This window comes from Tiliqua scincoides, chromosome 1 (assembly GCF_035046505.1).
Source record: "Tiliqua scincoides isolate rTilSci1 chromosome 1, rTilSci1.hap2, whole genome shotgun sequence".
In the NCBI taxonomy this organism is placed as follows: Eukaryota; Metazoa; Chordata; class Lepidosauria; order Squamata; family Scincidae; genus Tiliqua; species Tiliqua scincoides.
Genome location: NC_089821.1, coordinates 248753329 through 248769955, shown reverse-complemented (window position 1 = coordinate 248769955; position 16627 = coordinate 248753329). Strand labels below are relative to the sequence as shown.

Genomic DNA, 16627 nt, shown 5'->3' with positions numbered 1-16627 from the left:
TTTCCCAGCCAAAAGATGTATTTGCGCTGGCACATGCTGCTCGCTTGTTCCATCAGACAGAGCTGGCTGAGGCTGCTTCTGAGCTCCTTCCTTCCTTCTATTACATCAGGGTGATGGAAGAGCAGATCGCTGGCGCTGCACAGCAGCAGTAGGCACCTGAACTTGCTGGCAAAGTGCAGCAGGGGGATGCAATTCCATGGCACACATGTGGACCACTCATGGCAAACCATTGTGCCACATCACACTGGCTGAAAAGTGCTGTTCTAAATAGACATGCATAGGCTTGGACTCTTTCAACTGTTGAAAAGTCCCAGCACTGCCTCCTTTGCAATCATGCCCAGCATTGCTTAGAGACATTTTTTACCTAGACGTGCCAGCCTTGGGGAGGGGATGGTTTATAGGCACCTGGCACTGATCTGGGCTCCCTCCTTCCCCCACCCCAAGGCTGAGAAATTTGGTATTCGTAAAAAGGGTTACAATTATGTGTACCTGCACATGTTAATTCCTTGTCACTTGTCTCTCTAATGTGAATTAAATTGCACAGTCCAAGCTATGTGTTATATGTTGTATGTTGAGTCTCTGACTTCACAACAGACATTAGAACATAAGAACAGCCCCACTGGATCAAGCCATAGGCCCATCTAGTCCAGCTTCCTGTATCTCACAGCGACCCAACAAATGCCCCAGGGATCACACTAAATAACAAGAGACCTGCAACCTGGTGCCCTCCCTTGCATTGGCATTCTGACATAGCCCATTTCTAAAACCAGGAGGTTGCACATACACATCATGGCTTGTAACCCATAATGGATTTTTCCTCCAGAAACTTGTCCAATCCCCTTTTAAAGGCATCCAGGCCAGATGCCGTCACCACAACCTGTGGCAAGGAGTTCCACAGACTGACCACACGCTGAGTAAAGAAATATTTTCTTTTGTCTGTCCTAACCTGCCAACACTCAATTTTAGTGGATGTCCCCTGGTTCTGGTGTTATGTGAGAGTGTAAAGAGCATCTCCCTATCCACTTTATCCTTCCCATGCATAATTTTGTATGTCTCAATCATGTCCCCCCCTCAGGTGTCTCTTTTCTAGGCTGAAGAGGCCTAAATGCCGTAGCCTTTCCTCATAAGGAAGGTGCCCCAGCCCAGTAATCATCTTAGTCACTCTCTTTTGCACCTTTTCCATTTCCACTATGTCCTTTTTGAGATGTGGCAACCAGAACTGGACACAATACTCCAGGTGTGGCCTTACCATCAATTTGTACAATGGCATTATAATATTAGCTGTTTTGTTCTCAATACCTTTTCTAATGATCCCAAGCATAGAACTGGCCTTCTTTACTGCCGCCGCACATTTGGTCGACACTTTCATCGACCTGTCCACCACCACCCCAAGATCTCTCTCCTGATCTGTCACAGACAGCTCAGAACCCATTAGCCTATATGTGAAGTTTTGATTTTTTGCCCCAATGTGCATGACTTTACACTTACTTACATTGAAACGCATCTGCCATTTTGCTGCCCATTCTGCCAGTCTGGAGAGATCCTTCTGGAGCTCCTCACAATCACGTCTGGTCTTCACCACTCAGAAAAGTTTGGTGTCGTCTGCAAACTTTGCCACCTCACTGCTCACCCCTGTCACCAGGTCATTTATGAGGAGGTTGAAAAGCACCGGTCCCAGGACAGATCCTTGGGGCACACCGCTTTTCACCGCTCTCCATTGTGAAAATTGCCCATTGACACCCACTCTCTGTTTCCTGGTTTTCAGGAAACCAGGTCTCAATCCAGGGGAGGACCTGCCCTCTAATTCCCTGACTGTGGAGTTTTTTTCAGTAACCTCTGGTGAGGGACCTTGTCGAACGCCTTCTGAAAGTCCAGATATATAATGTCCATGGGCTCTCCCGCATCCATATGCCTGTTGACCTTTACAAAGAATTCTAAAAGGTTTGTGAGGCAAGACTTACCCTTACAGAAGCCATGCTGATTCTCCCTCAGCAAGACCTGTTCGTCCATGTGTTTTGAGATTCTGTCTTTGATGAGGCATTCCACCATCTTATGTTCTTATGTTCTTAGATGTTAGGTTGACTGGCCTAGAGTTTGCCGGGTCCCCCCCTTTCCCTTTTTAAAGATTGGTATGACATTTGCTATCCTCCAATCCTCTGGCACTGTGGCCATTTTGAGGGACAATTTGCATATTTTAGTCAAGAGATCAGCAACTTCATTCTTTAATTGCTTAATAACTCTTGGGTGGATGCCATCCGGGCCCGGTGACTTATTGATCTTTAATTTATCAATGACGTCTGAAACATCTTCTCTTTCAACCTCTATCAGACTTAATTCCTTGGTCAGGAGGGGCCGTTCGGGCAGCAGTATCTGCCTAAGGTCTTCTGCCGTCAAGACAGATGCAAAGAACTCATTTAATTTCTCTGCCATCTCTAAGTCTCCTTTTATCTCCCTTTTCCCTCCCTCACCATCCAGAGGGCAAACCGCTTCTCTGGCGGGTTTTCGGCTTCTAACATATTTGAAGAAACCTTTATTATTCCCCTTAATGCTGCTGGCCATGTGTTCCTCATAGTCTCTCTTGGCCTCCCATATCACCTTCTTACATTTCTTTTGCCACAGTTTCTGTTCCTTTTTATTCTCTTCATTAGGGCAAGGCTTCCATTTACGGAAGGAAGCGCCCTTTATGGCCTTTCTAACTTGACTGGTTAGCCCTGCGGTCACCCTCCTGGACTTAGTGGAGCCCTTCTTCCTTTGCGTTAAACACTTCCGCTGGGCCTCTTTTACTGTTGTTTTAAGCAGCCTCCATGCACTCTGGAGAGATTGGACTCTTTTTACCTTCCCTTTCAACCTCCTTCTAACCAGCCTCCGCATTTGAGGGAAGTTGGCTCGTTGGAAGTCAAGCGTTTTTGTGAAAGATTTGACTGGTTTTCTTCCCCCAACGTGCATGTCAAATCGGGTCGCAGCATGATCACTGTTCCCCAACGGCTTCGTAACATTGACATCTCTAACCAGGTCCTGAGTACCGCACAATATTAAATCCAGAGTCACGTGTCCTCTGGTGGGCTCCATGACTAGCTGCTCTAAGGCACAGTCATTTAAAATGTCAAGGAATCCGGTCTCCTTTTCGTGACCAGTACACAAATTGACCCAGTCTATATGAGGATAACTGAAGTCCCCCATGATTACAACCCTGTCCTTCCATGCCACCTCGCTGATCCTCATTTCAAGGTCCCCTTCCGGTTTCTGGTCTGGAGGACGATAGTATGCCCCTGGTATTACATCGCTCCTCAGGCCTGGCAATTTAACCCATGGAGATTCTATGGTGGAGTTGGACCTGCCTTTAATCTCTACTTTACTGGATTCTATCCCTTCCTTAACATAAACGTTCACCCCACCTCCAATACGCCCCTCCCTGTCCCTCCTGTAGAGTTTATAGCCCGGGATTGCGGTATCCCACTGATTCTCCGCATTCCACCAGGTTTCCGTTATGCCCAGTATGTCAAAGTTTTCCCTAGTCACCAGACATTCCAGTTCTCCCATCTTTGCTTGGTGACTTCAGGCATTTGCATAAAAGCATTTGTGCATGGAATGCCCCAGGATGGGGTGCTTATTAGCTCCTTTGTCCCCGCATCCTCTCACTGTGCCAAACCGTCTATCACATCCCATCATGCTACCATTCCCAGACACCTTAAAGAAGAATATGATTAATGGTTCTACTGGTATGTTCACAGTGCACTTACTCTGAAAGTGTTTACAAAAAGGTTGTGAAGACTAGAATTTAAAAAGTTAATGAATAAAAATGTATCTTATGATCTTTTACTATATTTTTTTATAAATGAGAGACTGTAAGTTCTTAGGTAGCAATTACTGGTAGATTATTTATCAAAATGTGGCCTTGGATAAAAGCAGACAAAACTATAGTCAGACAACCCCCCTAAGTTTAACCCCCGACTTATTTGTGGGTCATAGAAAATTCCATACAAAATCTGCCCTCAACTTATCTGTGAGATAGACTTATACTTGGGTGACTGCGGTGAATACATTCATTCAAGAAAAGCTACAGATTATAATTCCACTAGAGGGGAAAACACAACGTAAGTAAAGCAAGATGCCCAGACTGAGTACAACACTTTTTACCCACAAATGAAAGCTGCTTTTACAGTCGACATCAAGCTAGACAGAAACTTTAAATTCATCCAAAGATTGCTCTTTAGGCAACACTAATTTTCACATTTGTTATTTTTAAAATTATCTCCAAACAAAAGTATTAATTGTGTCAAATAAGCACTATGGTAAACAAATTCCAAATTTTTTCACAAATCAAAGCTCTACCAAACAGGTGAGGTAGAATTACAATATAAAGAATATAGCAATACATTTTTAAAGATACATTTACACTTTTAAATCCCCACCTTTTAAAATCAGAAATTAGACACATGGACATTTCAGGAAGATAGCTATGTTCCTCTGCTGCTGCAAATGCACACCACACTGTTATGGCATTTTAAAGGCTAATTAATTTATTGTGACAAGGCTAGTGAGTGTACTACAAAAGCTTAGCCCATAATAAAGTAAAAATGACTTAATGAACTATAAAAAATGGTAACCAGAGTAAGTATTTCCATTTTGTTCATCTTCCAAAATACACAAAGTAAAGCAAAAGACCTACAAACTAAAATGGAGATACTGTTCAGCTTTTGGCAAGCCAAGCAACATCCTACTATTCTGGAAACAGGAGCTTGACAAACCCTTCAGAGAACTATTAGAATTCTAGTAAACTACCATTATTTTTAATGAGCAAGGATCAGGTTCCTCCTAAAGAGGAACTGCAATTTCATCTATGTATTCTTGAATATAACTGTTTTTCTTAAGCAGTTTCCAACTTCATTCCACTTGGTAGCTTATTAGCAACAAATTCTGGAAATGCTGCTTGGGTTCTTGCTGCAGTCTGTTCCTAATAAAATCAATTATTCATTTTAGAATCTGCATAAAGCTAACTGAACTCCACAAAACAGATTTGTTAGCTCTTCATGTGTATGAAACAAGGCAGAAAGAAAAGATAGCTCATTTACCGTAATTATAGTTATTCAAGAGCTCTCACAGTGGAGTTCTCTGCATATGCAGCGCTGATAGCCAAAGCTTCCAGAGCTTTGCTGAATGTTCTGCTACTGTTTTTGAGTAAGGGAAACTCCATGTATACCATGTGCCTTGAGGGCAGAAAGAATGTCCAATCCCTCAGTTACTTTGAGGACCACCTCCCAAAGTTCAAACTGTAGCATTTGAAGAAACATCCTACAGTTGGAGTCAGACCACCAGACGGGGTGGCCATACAGGTCTTGTGCCTCCACAGATGCCCTTTTGAAGAACTATACACGTAAACAACCTGTATTCCTTTATCATGGTCTCTGTACAATCATGTGTAATTGGGACTAGGTAGCTTCCCCCTGACTTGAAAATAGATGCAGAATGCTGTCATCTGACCTGAAGCTCTCAACCTTATATCCTTGAAAAAGAGATGGCGTATACCATATCGCTACTCAACAGTGCTCTGGAAGAAGACCACCTTGCAGGCTCATGACAGAGGATGAAACTGGTCTGGTGGAGCAAGCTCTCAAGAAGACCGGAGGCTTCTTTTTGGTTAACTGGTAAGCCAAGGAGATCAGACACTCTAGGAACATTTTTGCCCTTGAGAGTTCCAGCAGCAAAAGAACAGACTGTTTACCCAGAACGATACAGTTCTATGAATGCAGAAGGAAAAACAGCTCGCTTAATGTCCAACTTGTGCAGAGCTCTTTCTGCCCCTGAAATTGGGTACTGAAAGAAAATTGATAGCTTTAAGTTTTAATCAGTGCAGAGTGTTGAGACCAGGTTAAGTAAAAAAATCTGGTCTCAACACCACTTTCTCAAAGTGACATCTGATGAAGCTGGTAATGGAATGGTAATGAGGCTGGTGTTGCAGACATTATGGAGGGGCTGCGGAGGAACGAAGTCACAGACTCTGCTTGTTAATCCCACAATTCTTCAGAAGTTGTTTTTGGAAGCAGAAGTAGTTTTGGAAGTAGAAGATTGTGTCCAGTTCCCTGACCTGAAGAAAATTGCCTACTATATGACCCTTCAGAGTAGGGCTCATAGAGTTGGCCTCATCTTAACTTTGTCTTCACAGAAAGGAGTCTGAATGCCCTTGATGTTACCTTGGACTTCTTCAAACATTACACAACAGGCAAGCCTTGTCAGTTTCTGGGATAAGAGAGGCAGAATATAGCCACACATACCTTCTGATTGCTATTTAGTCACCCATGGCTAAGACCACAGCAGTTGAAAATTGCTAAAAAAACTCTTCTGGATTCTGAAGCTCTGTTTCAATTGTTACAGGGCAATTGCCTGTAGTTAACAAATTGCCAGTCCCTCTAAACAGCTAGACCAGTGGTTCTCAGGCTTTTCAGCATGGGACCCATTTTTTAAAATGACAATCTGTCCGGGACCCACCGGAAGTGATGTCATTAACCTGCAAGTGATTGTCATGGCTGGAAGTGACATCATCAAGCAGGAGGTGACACCATTGTGATGGTAGTGCCAGAAGTGATCTCATCAAGCAGGAAGTGACATCACTGTTCTCACCTAGGAACTCATAAACTGCAGGTGACAAGAGAAAATATTCCAACTAAGAGGACCAGGATGGTTAATTTAATTCAAACTTGAAAGAGTCCTTAAAAAAGTGCACACAGAGAACAACAGTAGTTCTCCCATGTACCCTTATGTGGTTGCATAAGCACGTGCTCAGAATCTATGGAGGACAGCCATGTGTGCAGGGGACTCTTCCAGAGACCACAGTACCTCTGACATGACAGGTAGAGAGCATGGGGTGAGGGAGAGGTGTTGTTGAAATGTAGGGTGTGGGAACTGGGATGGAAAGGGCTGGAGGGAACCTCCAACCCCTCCTCCTATTCCAAGTCCCTATTCCCATTACATGAGCTTTCCCAATTTGTGGTGAGGAATGACAGAAAGAGAAAAAGACGGAGGCAAGGAAGTAGTATCTTACGTTTTATTTTCTTCCTTTCTTCCTTTTATTTTTAAGGGGGGGGGTGCATTTTAATGCATCATTCATGAATATCTGTGTGCTTACTTAATTGTTGGCAGGAAGATTGCCTCCACATACCTGCTGCTGCCTAGCTCAGAGCTGCATGCATCCCACACTACTGGCTGCTGTAATGAATCAAGAGCCAAATCCTAAGCATGTCTACTCAGAAATAAGTCCTATTATAGTCAATGGAGCTTACTCCCAGGAAAGCATGGATAGGATTCCAGCCTGAGAGCCCAAGTCTATGCATGTTTACTCAGAAGTAAGTCCCCTTATAGTCAATGGGGCTTACTCCCAGGAAAGTGTGAACAGGATTCCAGCCTGAGAGTCCAAGCCTATGCATGTCTACTCAGAAGTAAGTCCCCTTATAGGTAATGGGGCTTACTCCCAGGAAAGTGTAGATAGGATTGTAGCCCAACTCATCCCTTTCTAAATTCTCACCTCCCCTCCCCCCCAAAAGAGCAGCTACTGAGCAGGGTGGGAAGCAATGAGTGAAGCTAACCCCAAATTCATCGGAGCTCCCAGCCACACAGCTCCAGGCACTTGGGGGCAGTGGTGATGGCTCTCTGTTTCTCCCCCAAACTGCTTCAGAGCCTTCTTCTCTCAGAAGTTGGAAGAAGCTCCCAGCACTTTGGGTCAGCAGCCCCCTGCCTCTGCTACTCTCCCGTCCTCTTGCTCACCTGCCCGCAAGCCATTCTGGAGCCTCCCGTTCAGGCGGCAGCTCCTGGAGCTGGGGGGTGCAGCTCCCTACTTCCCCCTGCCTTCTGCCTGCTGCTCTTCTCCCTCCCCATTAGTTGCTCCAGATCCTTCCCTCTTGTGGCTCCTGGCACCTTGAGGCAGCAATCACCCCACCCCTGCCGCTCTCACTCCCTCCACCCGCAAGCCACTCTGGAGCCTGTGGGAAGGTTCTGCCAGCTTCCAAGATGGCAGTGCTCACACAGTTGCCATCTTCCAAGATGGCGGCACGCTGCTTCTTGTGACCCATCGGACATTGAATCGCGACCCACTTGGTGGGTCGCAACCCACCATTTGAGAAACACTGAGCTAGACAATTTATTACTACAACTGCCCTAGAAACACAAATGACATCACAAGAGATGACAACCATAGACAGTGTGCTGTAAGTAAAAATACTGAAAATGGCTATTTTAGATTAACATTCTATGAGATGCTTCACTGTGCTGATTCATTTCTCCATTTTAGGAACCTCAAAACAGGAAGGAATTAACAATTTGCAATCATTTTCGGACAGTCTGATACCTCACTAGGCAAGAATGATTTTAATACTCATGGCAGAATGGTACATGGTATTGAACTCTCATACCAGAGCATTCAACTTTCTCAGAATCGGGGAAACCAACTTTCTGCTCTCCACCTGATAATCCAGTGGCCAAGGCATGATAAGTGGTAGATGTTTCTGACTACAAAGCTGGCTCTATGGCCAACTCAGAGGAAGGAAAGGGGAGTGGTGAAGGAATAGTAGATATCACCATCAATACCAAAAAGACCAGCAATGACAATGTTGGTAGAGCTACCTTTGCTGTTGACATTGCAGATAGTTGTAGCTTTAATGGAGATCAGCAACCATGATAAGCTCTCACGCCTTAAAAATGGCCCAACCTCCTTGCTGCCTATCGGACAGACTTGGGCAATGCAACAACACAGCGCAGCTCCAATCGCAGAAGCAATTTGCCCTCAGAGCCTGCACCAAAGACTTCCTCCCTGCTAAGGGCCCAAACCTTGATTAAAGACCATAGGGAAGGAGTCTATGCCCAGAGATTCCTGCCACTCAAAAACTTCCACTTGATCTCAGTAAGGCAGAATAACCCCAGACAACGTCCTCACTCTAGTGAGGCAGGATCAGAACTGGAGCTAACTGTCAGTCCCAACAGCAATCCAAAGCTATGCTCACTATTGAGTCATTGTCAAAGTGGGGATAGTGTGAGACTGAACTGTTGCTGTTATCCCAATATGGAGAACAAATACTGTAGCCAATGGTGGTTCTCTTGGCCCACATGCTGCCAGATGAACACAATGACTGGAGCCACAGCAATAATTACATGTGTCGCCATATCAAGCTAGGCTAGGGCTACTCCACAGTGATAACCTTAGATGCTACAGGTAAGGGGAATGGAGATACTCTGAAAATCCTAAAACCAAATTTCTATCAGTAGAGGGAGGAGAAAACAGTGATAATGAAATAAAAACACATAACACCACTTTCTAATCTTCTAATTTTGGAAAATGCTGAAAACTGTTAATAAAACCATTTCCTCCCACCTCTACCTATCAGTGAATTGAGGCTCTTGGGTAACAGTACAGTCATCAGAACCACAGCCTAGTGGTGAACTGGGTTTCTACCTTGAGATCAGTAATGATGCTAGATCAGCATGAGGATCATCAGCCTGCAGCCAATGAGAGAAGATGAATGTTGCAACGTTTCAACAATCTTCCCTTCAAACATAGTACAAACCATGATAATGTCCAATCCAGGGGCAAAGTTCAGCAATGGTGCCATCGAAATCAATTTCTATAGGGAAGCAAGATCAGTCCAGGGCCTGGTTACTGACAGAGGAAACCACCGAGACCACAGCCTTTATGGATGATGTGTCAACATGAACAGAAGTAGAAGGGGTCAATATCAGGGCTTTTCGACAGACTCTGAATGACATTTTGTGTTTTTTTAGAGGCTCCCTGGTGCCAGGTGGATTTATTACCCCTGCAGGCACTACCTCAGTCCAGACAGCCTTCTGAAGACAGTTTTATATGCCACCTGATTCTCCTACCTTGAGAAAGCCCTGCCAATAGTGGGGAAAGAGACACGTTTGCAGAAAATACAGACATTGCTGCAGTGGAAGAAACTCCCAGTATGCTGACTTAAGGCAAAGTTCCCTGCTCTTCTCTGTTTGCTTAGACATTTTTTTAACAGTGGATGCAGGTATCCATAATGAATCTTGTTCATAAACAGAGGAGACAAATGCTGTGGACCATCAGCTGAGAGTATTGCCCATAAGTACAACACTTTTTAAAAGCATCCCTGTTTGCCACATAAAGTAGAGCTCACTAACCCACTAATCACTAAATAACTGTAAAAAAAATAAAAACAAAACATATTACTAACACTAAAATTGAGAATAAAGATGAAAATTGAAGTAAGAGCAGTGAGAGGTTTATTTCTCGGGTTTCAAAGACACATTCACCAAGTCTAAATTTTAACCCAACGACCTATAGTGTGGTTTCGACCTATACTCTGTAGAACAGTGTTTCTCTATTATGGGTCAAGACCCACTAAGTGGGATGCCAGCCAATTTCAGGTGGGTCTCCAATCATTTTAATATTTTATTTTTAATGTACTACACTTAATGCTACCAAGGTATGTGACTGCGTTTGGGGAGATGTTACAAATCTGTCCCATCTACATTTCTCATTTTTCTGGCAGGGAAAACCACCAAACGAAACCAGGGAACATGGCGTTGGCTTTGCGGTCAGAAATACCCTGCTGAAATCCATCATCCCACCTACTGTGGGAAGTGAAAGAATTTTGTCCCTGCAGCTCCAGTCATCAGCAGGACCTATCACTCTCATCAGTGCTTATGCACCGACTCTGTCGTCTCCAGCAGAAGCCAAAGACAAATTCTATGATGACCTGGCCACCACTGTCAAGAAAATCCCTGTAAAAGAGCCATTGTTCATCCTCGGCGATTTCAATGCTAGAGTTGGTGCTGATAACAGTTCATGGCCCACTTGCTTAGGTCAGTTTGGCACTGGGAGGATGAACGAAAATGGCCAACGCCTGCTAGAGTTTTGCTGTCATCACGGTCTCTGTGTCAGCAACACATTCTTCAACACAAAGCCCCAACATAGAGTCTCTTGGAGACATCCAAGATCAAAGCACTGGCACCAGCTCGACCTGATCCTCACCAGACGCTCCAGCCTTCCCAGCATCAAGATCACACGCAGTTATCATGGTGCTGCCTGCGACACTGACCACTCCCTGGTGTGCAGCAGAGTGAAACTGCAAACAAAGCGGCTGTATCACACGAAAAAGGAAGGAAGACCTCGCATTGATACCAGCAAGACCCGGGATCAGAGAAAAGTGGAGGAATTTGCACAAGCGCTTGAGGAATCTCTTCCAGGCCCGGCCGACGCAAACGCATCCAACAGATGGGAACATTTCAAGAATACCGTTTACAACACCGCCTTGTCCATATTCGGCAAGAAGACCAACAAGGCGGCAGACTGGTTTGAAGCCCACTCTGAGGAGTTGACACCAGTCATTGAGGAAAAGAGGAGAGCTCAAGCAGCATACAAGGCCTGTCCCAGTGAGCGCAACCTGCAGGTCCTCCGAACTGCTCGCAGCAAAGTCCAACAGACTGCCAGGAGATGTGCTAACGACTACTGGCTCCAGTTCTGTTCCGAGATACAGATAGCAGCTGACACGGGCAACATCAAGGGGATGTATGATGGTATCAAGCAGGCCCTAGGTCCAACACAGAGGAAAATTGCCCCTCTGAAGTCTGCCACAGGCGAGGTCATCCAGGATCGGGCGCAGCAGATGGAACGCTGGGTGCAGCACTACTCTGAGCTATATTCCAGAGAAAATGTAGTCACCGAAGAAGCACTGAACAACATTGAGTGCCTGCCTGTGCTGGAAGAGCTTGACAGTGAACCAACCCTAGAAGAACTTCACGTGGCCCTGGACTCCCTTGCCTTTGGCAAGGCACCTGGAAAAGACAGCATCCCTGCTGAAGTCCTAAAATGCTGCAAAGAGATCATCGTCACTGAGCTGCATGAAATCCTTTGTCTCTGCTGGAGAGAAGGTGGAGTACCTCAAGACATGAGGGATGCAAACATCATCACGCTGTACAAGAACAAAGGTGACAGGGGTGACTGCAACAACTACCGCGGCATCTCTCTCCTTAGCGTTGTAGGAAAGCTGTTTGCCCGAGTTGTACTAAAGAGGCTCCAGGTACTTGCAGAGAGCGTCTATCCAGAATCGCAGTGTGGATTCCGAGCCAACAGGTCCACCACTGATATGGTATTCTCCCTTAGACAACTGCAGGAGAAATGCAGGGAACAACGACAGCCACTCTTTATAGCCTTCATAGATCTCACAAAGGCTTTCGACCTGGTCAGCAGAGACGGCCTCTTCAAGATTCTCCCCAAGATTGGATGTCCACCCAGGCTCCTCAGCATCATCAGATCTTTCCACAAGGACATGAAAGGCACTGTTGTCTTCGATGGCTCCACATCAGACCCTTTTGACATCCGAAGCGGAGTGAAGCAGGGCTGTGTTCTTGCACCAACCTTGTTTGGGATTTTCTTCGCTGTCCTGCTGAAGCAGGCCTTTGGAACTGCAACAGAAGGCATCTATCTCCGGACCAGATCAGACGGAAAGCTCTTCAACCTCTCCAGACTGAGAGCAAAATCCAAAGTCCAGCTGAAATGTCTGCGTGACTTCCTCTTTGCCGACGATGCAGCTGTCACTACCCACTCTGCCAAAGATCTCCAGCAGCTCATGGATCGTTTTAGCAAGGCCTGCCAAGATTTTGGACTGACAATCAGCCTGAAGAAAACACAGGTCATGGTTCAGGATGTGGACTCACCTTCCTGCATTACAATCTCTGAGCATGAACTGGAGGTTGTCCATGACTTTGTGTACCTTGGCTCAACGATCTCCGACACTCATTCTCTCGATACCGAGCTAAACAAGCGCATCGGTAAAGCAGCTACCACGTTTTCCAGACTCACAAAGAGAGTCTGGTCCAACAAGAAGCTGACGGAACATACCAAGATCCAGGTCTACAGAGCTTGCGTCCTGAGTACACTTCTGTACTGCAGCGAGTCATGGACTCTTCGCTCACAACAGGAGAGGAAACTGAGCGCTTTCCACATGCGCTGCCTCCGACGCATCCTCGGCATCACCTGGCAGGACAAAGTTCCAAACAACACAGTCCTGGAACGTGCTGGAATCCCTAGCATGTATTCACTGCTGAAACAGAGACGCCTGCGTTGGCTCGGTCATGTTGTGAGAATGGATGATGGCCGGATCCCAAAGGATCTCCTCTATGGAGAACTCGTGCAAGGAAAGCGCCCTACAGGTAGACCACTGCTGCGATACAAGGACATCTGCAAGAGGGATCTGAAGGCCTTAGGGATGGACCTCAACAAGTGGGAAACCCTGGCCTCTGAGCGGCCCGCTTGGAGGCAGGCTGTGCAGCATGGCCTTTCCCAGTTTGAAGAGACACTTTGCCAAGAGTCTGAGGCTAAGAGGCAAAGAAGGAAGGCCCATAGCCAGGGAGACAGACCAGGGACAGACTGCACTTGCTCCCAGTGTGGAAGGGATTGTCACTCCTGGATTGGCCTTTTCAGCCACACTAGATGCTGTGCCAGAACCACCTTTCAGAGCGCGATACCATAGTCTTTCGAGACTGAAGGTTGCCAATACAACAAATCTGTACTTTTAACAGGCTACTGTATATATGCTTCTAACAATGATAGTAAATGGGACTTACTCCTGTGTAAGTGTGGGTAGGTTTGTAGCCTAGGATTGTTAAAACTCTTCCAGTTGATGATGTCACTTTGGGTCATGACTTCCACTTCCAGTGGATCCTGACAGATTCTTATTCTAAAAAGTAGGTCCTGGTGCTAAAAGTTTGAGAACCACTGCTGTAGAGCATTGTCAAACTAAGCCAACACCTAAGATTGGGCTTTTCAAACTGGGGCGTCATGACATCCCAGCCTGAGAGCCCTGGACTCTGCCCACTTAAGGGGCGGGGGCAGCGATGCGATCCCCAGGATCACGTCACTAAGGGGGCTGCAGGGACTGGGATGTACTTAACCAGTCCCCTGCAGCAGCCTCCGAGGGTATGGGGAGCACTGCGTTAACATCTGCAGGGCTCCCCAAGCCTTCTAAAATTGAAAGCACAGTGATCAAGCTCCACTTCTGGTTTTGCAGAGGCAGGGCATGATTGCTGTGCTTTCACTTTTAGCAGGCTGGGGAACCCTGCAGATGCTCGCGCAGGGCTCCCTGCAGCCCTGGGAGGCTGCTGCAGGGACTGTTGGAATACATTCCAGTTCCTGCAGCCCCCTTAGCAATGTGATCCTGAGGATCATGATCATGCCTTCCCCCACTGCCAGAACTTACAGGGTCTCAAACTCTCCCTGAGAGTTTGAGAACTAAGAAATACTAAAACTAACTAGGAGCACGGATGTTAAAGCTCAACTAAGTGCAGACAAACAACTGAAACAATATCCCTGGCAGAAGTTCAATAGAACCCTAAGCCTGGACAATTGTAATCTGACTTCTGCAAAGCCCATTCCCATCTGAGTGTCAGGACAAGTCAAGGGTATTTATAGCCAGGCTTTTCTGATCCAAGAAATCACAGCTAATCAGCTCCCTAACTGATCTGGACCCATCCCTAATCACCTCATCACCCACCTGTTCCATCCACTTGTTCACTTCCTTTCTTCTTAAAGACACCTGCTATTTCACTTTGCTCTATATTGAATTTTAAAATTCTGGTATTTCTGAGCACCAAAAATAGCAGGTGCCTTGAAAAGTTTCTAGTTGGGTCTGTGCATGTGCAAACCTTTCTGTTTGACTGCAAAGAGATCACAAAGAACATCTCATTTTTAAAGTACATTTCCAGGATTCAAATAATCACATAATTCTGATTCACTGCTATCAAAAAATGAAGTAGCATAAGTTAAAATACAGATTTGTTATTTCTACTTGAAAAGACAAACAAACTGAAGTTAAAACAGAAACAACCTATAAATCAGGAAATTGGTAGAATTCTTACCAGACTCCTGTGAATTTAACACTTCTAAGGCATGCATCATGGCACTTGCAAAGACATTGGCATCTTCTTTGCTGCCAAAGTTGAGACCATACACTTGTCTAGCATCCCGCCACTGATGAAAAGTCTGCGTTGCTTGATTGTACTTTAATCCTTTTGGAATGGCGCAATTTATTACCACCTAACAAATGATAAAAATAGAGTTATGACCTAAGCATGCTTTGTTATTGATGTCAGTCAATATGAATTTTCATTTGTGGGCATATACACTCTCTTATTCCCACAGAATTCAAGAAATTTCTTTCGGCAGTCCTTTTCAGGGAACCTAATATTTTGTAATATACTCCCTGATGATATCTGCAAAGTTGCCAACTACAACCAACTTAGGGTACAATCCTATCCAACCTTCCAGTTGTGATGCAGTCAGGCCAATGGGGTGTGCACTGCATCCTGCAGCCTCCTCATGGTAAGAGCACATTTGTTCCCTTACCTTGGGGCTCCAATGCTGTTGCATCGGTGCTGAAAACACGGTTAGGATTAGTCCCTCAGTTGCATAATATTGTTTTAATATTTCCAACTAGAAAAATCTCCACCCATTTGCTAATTAATCCTGATAGCAAAAATGATCCTAGTCAAATAATGGCCTAGAAAAGAACTTTTTCACAGTGTCAGTACAAACAGACCACAATTATCTTAAGAGGGAGTTAAATCAGTGTGGCAGGGGCTGTAACAGAAAAGAACATGTTCCAACTAACCGGAAACACCACACAATTAAAGTGTCTCCCCTCAAAGGAAGAGAAAAAAGTTGCTCATTTTTCTCCTCTTTTCTTTTCTGCTTATTTTTCTCCTCTTTTCTTGGACCTTCATATTTTGAATTCACACTTTTATTGTTGGATTCTGATCAAATATCAGATCTTTTCCCTCCTTTTCATAGAACCTGCAACATCATCAGGCAGCCACCTAAGAAGTCTCAGGTTTCTAGATGAATCTGGTGCATCTACTTTACACTAAAGTTTTGTTATTTTTAGCGAAGGTAAAGGAGGAGATGATGGCCTCACAGCTTCCTGCATATTAGATGTTATTAACTCTGTGGTAAGAATATTTAAGAAACCCATAAATGCTTGACTGCTACCAAAAAAAATTCTTCCCCTCCCCCTTCATTATTAGTGAATAGGTGTACAGAAACAAAATCTAAAATACAAAAATCTACACATACACCAAAAAAAAAGAAAAGGCAAGGAAAGAAAAAAGGAAAAATACATAATATAAATGACATACAAAGAATATAAATGACATGCATAAGTATTACAAAGAATATTAATATCTTTGGATTGATCTATACAAAAATAGACAGTTCAAAAGAACACAGGTATCAACAAATATAAATGTATGTTGTAATATGAAGTAAATACAACTAATAATGCCTTCTCTAAAAGAACTACAGGTGGGGCCTCCATATCCACGGATCTGGCTCAACATGGGTCCCTTGGACCTGCATTGAGCCAGACTTGGCCCACCCTGAGCTCTCCAGGAGACCAAACCGTGTGGCCTCTGCAGTGTTCAGAATGGCCTTTTCAGCAAAAAAAAAAAAAAAAAAAAAGGTACTTCAGGTTTCCCAAGGGCCAAGAACGGATCTTCTGCAGATAACAAGGCCCCACCTGTAATCACTGTACAAGACCACATCATATGCTTAAATGGTGCTCCAGACACATTACAAGGCCAACAGATTCTTTAATTAATCCCTTTT

At 44.8% G+C, this 16627-nt stretch overlaps 1 protein-coding gene across 11 annotated transcripts in view; it reads right to left on the bottom strand.

Moving 5' to 3' along the window:
* Positions 1-16627, bottom strand: part of ENAH (ENAH actin regulator) — a 185171-nt gene that overhangs the window by 111879 nt on the left and 56665 nt on the right. For all 11 annotated transcript variants that reach the window (XR_010793987.1, XR_010793986.1, XR_010793984.1 and 8 more), the window contains one exon: positions 14884-15061. Coding sequence is in view for 5 of the 11 variants with exons in the window: in XM_066618697.1 (XP_066474794.1) it covers positions 14884-15061 (178 nt within the window). In the remaining 6 variants the exon portion in view is untranslated. The remainder of the gene's footprint in view (positions 1-14883; positions 15062-16627) is intronic.